This window comes from Polyodon spathula, unplaced genomic scaffold, assembly GCF_017654505.1.
Source record: "Polyodon spathula isolate WHYD16114869_AA unplaced genomic scaffold, ASM1765450v1 scaffolds_1698, whole genome shotgun sequence".
NCBI lineage: Eukaryota > Metazoa > Chordata > Actinopteri > Acipenseriformes > Polyodontidae > Polyodon > Polyodon spathula.
In genome coordinates this window covers 1-8,630 of record NW_024473174.1, presented here as the reverse complement: position 1 = coordinate 8,630, position 8,630 = coordinate 1, and the positions used below count along the sequence as shown (strand labels likewise).

The following is an 8,630-nucleotide window of genomic DNA, read 5'->3' as shown; positions in this document are numbered from 1 at the left end:
AGATGCCCTACACACGACCAGTGTTGGGAAGTAACTTGTTACTGCTATGAGTGCCCTTCTCTAACCCGTACTCCTCTGCTCTAACCCGTGTTCCCCCCATAGCTGCTGCTGCTTCGTGGCTATGCCTTCAACCACTCCGCAGATTTTGAGACAGTGCGCATGATAAAGGAGAAGCTGTGCTACGTGGGATACAACATCGAGCAGGAGCAGAAACTGGCCCAGGAGACCACAGTGCTGGTGGAGTCCTTCACGGTCAGTGCCTCAGTGCCTCCCCTCGCCTTCCAAAACACACCCACTGCACTGCAAGGTTAAAACCTGCTTACTTCTGCAAATGGCACGCCGCTGTTCATATTACACTTTAACATTGTAAAAATGAGACAGCAGTTAACATGAAAAATAAATCAATAAGTAATTCCACCAAGTGACAGCGCCATCTAGTGGACACCACCCGTGGATCAAGTTTTTCCTTTTGTTTTGCTGGCAGTACAGAGTCTGCAGTAGGTGGCGCTGGCGCTTGCTAACATTGGAAGGCTTGGTGGTCCAGTGGTTAAAGAAACAGGCTTGCTACCAGGAGGACCCAGGTTCAAATCCCAGCCTCTGACTCACTAGTGTGTAACACTGCGCAATCACCTCTTTGTGCTCCATCCTTCAGATGAGACTTAAAACAAATAAGGGCTTACTGGAAGTGACTCTGCAGCAGCAGCAGCTGTTGTTAATGATGCATAGCTCACCCCCCCTAGTCTCCTGTAAGTCGCTTTGGATAAAAACGTCTGCTAAATGACTCATTAAATCTAATTTAGAATTGAATTCTAAGAGAATCTAATCTGAAGCTCGTGTCATATTCAGCCTGCCCCCGTCCGCACCATGTGCTTCCACTGACTGTATCGTAATGTGATGTGCACTTTTGAAAGAAACACATGATCAGGTAGGATTGTGACATAATGCTGTGTTGCTGTATTTGAAGCTCCCGGACGGGCGTGTGATCAAGGTGGGGGGCGAGCGCTTCGAGGCCCCCGAGGCTCTGTTCCAGCCGCACCTCATCAATGTGGAGGGGGTGGGCGTGGCCGAGCTGCTCTTCAACACCATCCAGGCAGCCGACATCGACACCAGGTAACCAGCAGGGGGCAGCAGAGTTCTGCGAGCTCTCTCTAGTCCAGTCCGGTCCTCTGGTTTTCATTCCAGTTCTCAATTACATGACTAGACCCTTTTTAACTGAACTGGTCATTTGCTTAATTAGACCTTTTTAAATTGTTCTGTCAAGTTACGATTTTACAGTTCATTTGAAATCTCCAATTCTCTTTTAAGAGCTGAAAACAATTCAGAAGACCTGATTAAGCTAACTGTTAGTGTAATTAAGGGTTTAGTTCAGTAATTGAGAGCTCAGTTGGAATGAAATCCAGCAGACACAGGGGGACCCTGAGGACCGGGTTTGACAACCACTGCTCAGATCGAACCCTGACCAACACTGCAGCAAAACTAGACAACTTGTCCTGTATGCATGGGTCTTTTAATGAGGCAGGGAGGTGTGAGAAGACGTTCTGCTTAACACAGCAGCTCAATCGCACCCCCTTATTTAAGAGTGAAAACTAATCCCCTTTGCATTGCCTCTTATTACCTTCTTGTTTTCTAGTTATTTTGTATTCCTATTTTATTAAAATAATGTTTTAGAGGCTTTTTTATAATAATTGTTTTGTTTCTACAAACTCTCTTTTTATCTTTTTTTTTTAATATATTTTCTTTCAAATGCCTGTTTATCAAATTCTAAATTGGACTGTTTCTGTTTGAATGGTTTAATTGTTCTTGTGTGTGTCTGTGTGCGTGTGTGAAGCGCTTTGGGATCCTTGTGATGAAAGGCGCTATAGAAATGGGAATGGTTTGACCCCGCCCACCTTACAGACACACCCCCTCTCTTTCTGATTGGTTAGGAACCCAGTCCAGGTTAAGAATGCACCTTAGATTTAAAGACTTGAAGACCCCAGAGATGTACCCTACTTAGCTCAGTCCAGACGGTTGTCATGCTGATGCGCTGGGGTTGATCCCCAGAGCCAGCATCGCAGCCGTTGTGTGTGCTGATGCGCTGGGGAGGCAAAATAAGTGGATCCCTGGAGCCAGCATTACATTTCAGCAATCAACACCAGGCAGAAGGATATCTACATAATCAGATGGAAAGCAACGCAAATGGATGGAGATGCAGATGGATCACATTAGTTTACTGTAAAGCTACATCTTAGTTGGTGCTTATCTTGGCAAGAGCAGAGTTCAAATCAGCATGACGTTTTAACATCTACTCTCTTGTAATCATAAAACCCATGTTTTAGCCTCCCAGGACCACTCTGTCCTGGTGACTGGTAAGCTGCAGTGTGTTGAGTGCAGTCTGTGTCGCCCCCTGCAGGTCGGAGTTCTACAAGCACATCGTCCTGTCTGGAGGCTCCACCATGTACCCAGGGCTGCCGTCCCGGCTGGAGCGCGAGATGAAGCAGCTCTACCTGGAGAGGGTGCTCAAGGGAGACGTGGACAAACTGTCTGTGAGTACCGTCTCCATAGCGACACGCCCATGACCACACACGCCCTAGGGACTCCGCTATCATAAATCTTACTCGCAGTGCGTTTGCATTCGCTATATGCTAGCGGGTTTTAATCTTGACTTTTTTTCTATTGATCCATTTAATCGTATCGTATCGATCTACGCTATCGATTAATCGAACCCGTTTGCTGGTGATATGAAATTGTATTGAAAGACAGTTCCAAGTATTTGCATGTTATAGGCTGTGTGGTCCAGTGGTAAAAGAAAAGAGCACTTTCGCAAGGTTCTGAAATATCTTGATATATGCTGGTTTTAGATTCACTTTTTTGGTTTCAGTGCAGGGATGGAAAGTACCCCTGTAGGTTCAGTGGTGCTCTCAGAATCCTGTCTAAACTCCAGCTGGTACACCAGAGTGTAACTATTAACTATTAAAAGGGCTTCCATTTCCGAAGGTTTTACACCCCTGGAGAGACCCTTCAGAGGTCTTGAAAGCTTATGATTTCATTATTCTTTAGTTACTCCAATAAAAAGGTATTGCATCGCCTTCTGTTTGTCTGAGCCCCTGATTGAAAGAGCTTGTTGTTTTTGTCTGTGTTCCCCACCAGAAATTTAAAATCCGCATCGAGGACCCCCCGCGACGGAAGCACATGGTGTTCCTGGGGGGGGCGGTGCTCGCCGACATCATGAAGGATAAAGAGTCCTTCTGGATGACGAGGCAGGAATACCAGGAGAAGGGCGTGAAAGTCCTGGAGAAACTGGGAGTGACCGTGCGGTAAAGCCTCCCTTGACCTTCGAACCCCACCCACCTCACAGACACAGCCCAGCCCCCCGTTTCTGATTGGTTGGGAACCCAGTCCAGGTTTTTTTAATTCAACCAGACCGGTTTCCCTATTTAATACAGACCGTAATATATTTACGAAACTCTTCACTAATTGTTCTAATATAATTGAAGGCATCATGTCAGTTGTTTTTCGAGGTGGTGCCAGCTTTTCTCCTGCAGACAGTAAGGCTACAAGGAGTATGTCTAAGGTAACTGGGGATGTGTAAATTAATGTGGGGAAAATTAAGTTAAAAATATATTACCCAGATAATATTCTGTTATTAGGCCACCCTTTTGTTTTAAGGCAGTGTGGTAATTAATCCTATTTGCCCCACAATGCCATCATGCTACTCTGTTGCTTTTTGATGCTCCCCTCTGACATGAGACAAGGGGCTGCCCAGTCATGCTATTGAAGCAGAATTACTGGGATCCTTTAAGTCACATGATTTGAATGGAATAAAGAGGCATTTAGGATTCTCCAGCTCAACCAAGTAAAGATGGGAAAAATTAATTCTGAGCAATAGAACCACTCTGAAGGATTTTGAACCCTATGAGGGATATATATATATATATATATATATATATATATATATATATATATATATATATATATATATATATATATAATCTTGAACTATAAATGGACTGTCAATAATGTCTGGAAAATCCTTTTTTTTAACCCTTTAAGGTACATGTGTCCTGCAAATAAAGATGTTGGTAACTTTCTTATTTTTGCAGTAAGGTGCATGAAGCACAGTTTAAAATGTACCAACAGGTTGGATCTGGTGATCCTTGAGTCGCTCTACAATGTATTTTTTAAGAAGAAGCCTTTTGAACAACTCAATTCCTTGCGTACCTTCTGGGGTTAAATATATTTTAATGATCAAACCTGGACTGGTGATTTTAACCGATCAGACAGGGGCTGTTTTTTCTGGGGGGGGTTTTTTTTTTTTTTTTTTTTTGTATTTTGGTACTAATCCTCGCCTCTACGCAAGAACTCAGGACCCCCAAACCTGCTCCAGGATGGATCGTGAGCCGTTTGGAAAAGTTCCCAGGGTTGTGCTCATAAACCTCAACCATCACATCAATCATAAATCAAAAAAACAAATTCAAGCAGACGTTGCCTTCCTCAGAGCTGTGTCTGTTATTTCTCCTGTCTGAAAAGGATCTTACGATGTGTAAAGCACCTCTTGGGTTAAAACTATAAGACACCAAGTAGACGCATGTCTCAGTTTAGTCATTTGGAAGATCTGGACTTGTGTATTCTTTTTGTTGCCAAGTACATCTGGTACACCAGGGTGTAACCATCAACCTTTCCCCCCTACAACACTGCCACCTAGTGGATGGAAGAAATAAATCTGTATGAAATTCCACTTGGATTAAATATGTTATTTCTTTCATCCAGTAGGGGGCAGACTGTTGCAGGGGGGCAGGTTATCGGTTACACGCTAGAGCTGCATTCTGAGAGCTCTACTGAGGCCACAAGGGTCACCAGGATGTGATTGATGACTGGAATGAATGTAGACCATAAGAATAGATCATCTATCACACACCTGGATCGAGCTGCTTTTTAAACATAGAAACTGGACTTGCATTACTGGGATGACTAGGGCTGTGTTTCAGGGTGATCGCGGATTTCATGATTTCATTGCTGTGTATTGCAAAGCCTCCATTGAATGTTGAGAGAACACTGCTGGAATAAGGACTACCAGTAACCTACTTCTGGGTGCTATACAAACTGCTAAAACCAGGGTGTAACCTTTTTAATGACTTTCAGAGTTTAAAATACTGATACTCTTTCGGTGTTCAAAATTTAAAGCAAAAAGCAAGCCAGCTTTTGATAGATTTTGATATTGATAATGCACGGGCTTGATTTTTCTATTTTTGGTGCCGGTTTTAGTTTTTGTACCCCTTTTCCTAATTTTAATGCCATTGTTTTGCAACTTTTAATAATGCTGTTTTTTTTTTTTTTTTTTTTTTGTTAGTAATCTTTGATACGTTATGAGACTTCAGATTTGATAAAAATGGACCAGCGAATTCTGCATCTGTACAATACAAGACCATTCCTTGTTAAATAAACGCTTTAACGCTTCCTAGATATTGTTGTGTGTTTCTCTGCTTCGGACTCTCAATTATATTTCAGTGTCAAGCTGATCTTGATAGCGGGGAGTGAAACATTCATTTTCTGTGAAGCTGGACCCCAGAAGCGATGCTATTTCTTGTATTCGTCTTTGATTTATAAATCGCAGCTGTCATTGAACACAACGAAAGCCTGTTGTGTTTCCAGACCAGCGAAGCTTTCAATAAGGTTGCATTGTCCTGTATTTCCGAGAAAAACAACGGGGCTATACAGTCGAGGCCATGCTATTACATCTGTCCAGCTGTCTCTCCATCTGTCAGAAATGCAATGTTGATCCCTTACAAGTAAGCATAGAACATGTATCAAAGATTTCAACGGAGTGTCCTTTAATTTTCACTTCCAAAACGTCAAAACAGAAGTTTTTTTTTTTTTTTTTTTTTTTTGGTAAAACACGATCTGTAATCTCTAGTTTTAAAATTAAAAATCTTCAAAATGAAGTGTCACTAATTGACATCAGTCATCTTACAATATTAAAAGGACTTGACAAAGTTAACCCGAACTAATAGCACAGAAACCAGGACGGAGAACACAGCAGGGAATTAAATTGATTTAGGACAGAAAGGAATCAAACGAGCTTAGATGGGCCGAATGGTTTTATATTTGTATACCGTGCCATCCATTTCAATTCCGCAATGCCCATTTAACTTTAAAACGTGCAGATGGCACAGCTGACTGATAAGAAAAAACAAATGTTTGACTGTGTCTCACTTTTGAAGATTCGTCTCTGGGTATATTTAAGAGCCCTCAATCTTCGGGAACCCGACCCAATCTGTTTTAAGATCTGACCCACTTTCTCTATAGTTTATTGTCTTACGCATAATTACAGCCTCTCTCTCTCTGTCCACTTAATTGAGGGAAACGGGATAGGCGGAAAAAAAGAACTCTCCCGCAACCCGAGAAAGCATCGGGATCAACTCTATCCCTTACAGACTGGAGAACACAAGGCATTGGCAATGCGTGAGTATCGTATCACTAACCATTTACAGACACTGTTATCAAATCCCATCGGGACCCCATTATAATCCCTGTCTATCACCCCACAGAAACCAGTAGCCGACCACAGCGTTACCAGCGAGTCTCACAGTGGATAGGAGCACATAATTACGCAGTTCAGAATATCTCCGAGTCTACAGCACACAGGTTGTAGTACTGATAAAAAGGCATGTAAATGAAATGGTGGACCGTGCTGAGTAACTACTGTAATCAGATTACATTTTTCAGTAACGTGTCATGCTATAATATTGAAGTGGGGTGGGTTTAGGGGGAGCGGTGTTGCCAATGCTAATAAGAGGTAAGAGACTGGGTCGAGACTGGGTCTGTCATTGAAACTTTTCAAGAGCTTATCCCGGAAAACAGCGCAAAGGCAGTACAGCGGGCTGCAGACAGCTTCCAGAACCAGAGATAGGCGATCAGATGCCGGCTGCTGTTGGGTTCGGGCGGTGCGGTCAACACCGCGCTGCTCACAGACCCCTCTTGAATTGAAGTGACAGCACAACAACACGCTCTATGTTTAGTTACAGCACCCAATTTACCAGGTCAAAACTGCATCACGAATTGAGGTGGGTGTGAAGCGGGGTAGCGAATCGCCTGGCTACATTTCTTTACGTTAAACTTTTTTTTTAATAAGTGCGTTTTGTGTCTACCTGTGCCCACATCAAGAGACTTGAAAATTAGCGGAACAAAAGCAAATAAAATAAAACACAAAGAACGAACAGCATTTACAGCAGGTCCAGAATCAAATGTCTTTTATTAAGCCCTTTTACGTCAAAGCCTTTTGTTGTTTTCAGTTCTCGTGTGTCTGCTTAAGTTATAATCACTCATTTTGAGTTTATGCTTCATTAACGTCTTTATATATATTATATAGATATATATATATATATATATATATCCCCTTATATTTATATATATAATTATTCGAAAAAAATTATCTAATAAGAAAACAAAATATATTTTTTCAAAATTGTATTTGAGTTTTTTTTTCCCCCCCCAGAAAATTATTATTAAATGTTTAACATACCTTCAACATTGATATGCAGACACAATAATGCAACTGAGTCACTCGCTCCTCTGGTGTACGTAGCATCGTTACGTGAGGGAATTGCGAGCAATGGTGTGTGCATTTGAGCAGAAAGAGAGAGGGAGAGGGAAGGGGGGGGCGGTAATTCATGAATAATACACAATCAGAACCGCTTGTCAGTGAAAGCAGCCAGCTGGGGGCTTTGCAACATGGCGCCAGTCCGTGCATTATAATAATAAAACTAATAACGCATTGCAAATGCAGGATTTTGTCATCGACAGTTGAGCACAGGTGCAGGGAGAGGCAGCGGCCCCGCGATAGGTATTGCCCGCTGTGAGTGCAGCCGCTTGCACTGACCCCCAGACTGACCGAGGACAAACCATGAGAGCAACGCCGGAGCGGCGCATCTGCTTCCAGCGCAGCGACTCGGGGTAGAGGCGACGGCTTTCCCTGAACGATGTAGTAGTGGGGACTGTTTCTCGCTTTCTTTTTTTCTTTCTGTTTTTTCTTTATTTATATATTATTAATCCTTCTCAACGAAGACCGCATAGTAGTACTATCAAGGACAGCACTGAGCCCCATTCGCACGGAGGTTAACGCGGTAAGGGTTTCTATTATTATTATTATTATTATTATTATTATAACGTTATTATTGTTGTTTGCTGTTGCCGCGGTCTCTTGACTTTATTTGATGGGATACTGCGGTTATAGTTTTCTCCCGCAGGATAAGTAAAGATTAATTTCGAGTTCCAGTCGTGGGAATACTGTACAGCCCACAATACAACCAGGGGACCGGTCTGTGTGCTGGGACTGCCTGCGCTGCGTGAAGGTTACAGCTATCCGGGGGAGGTCGCGTCTCTTACCATGTTTCTTACGCGCAAGTTGAATTTGTAATGGAAATTGCTTCGCTTCTTAAAATGCACGTACATTAGCTAACGATATGTGCATGTAGGCATACCGGCGCAGAATTGTGCTCTATGAAAATGCATTGATTTCTCTTGACTGTGAAGGTAAACGTTTTTTAAAAAAATAAATAAATAAATAAACCATCGAGTTTTCTAGTTATAGGCTACATGCAGGTTTGAGCAACACAGGCTGACAATGCCCTACTTTTGCAGTATTATCAGTC

The 8,630-nt window shown here is 42.5% G+C and overlaps 1 protein-coding gene across 1 annotated transcript; it reads left to right on the top strand.

Moving 5' to 3' along the window:
* Positions 1 to 40: 40 nt before the first annotated feature.
* LOC121310052 (actin-related protein 2-like) lies at positions 41 to 5,440 on the top strand. Its single transcript, XM_041243257.1, has 4 exons — positions 41 to 252; positions 965 to 1,110; positions 2,393 to 2,525; positions 3,130 to 5,440. The coding sequence occupies exons 1-4, from the start codon at positions 160 to 162 to the stop codon at positions 3,298 to 3,300; spliced, it is 543 nt and encodes a 180-aa protein (XP_041099191.1). The 5' UTR covers positions 41 to 159; the 3' UTR covers positions 3,301 to 5,440.
* Positions 5,441 to 8,630: the final 3,190 nt, after the last annotated feature.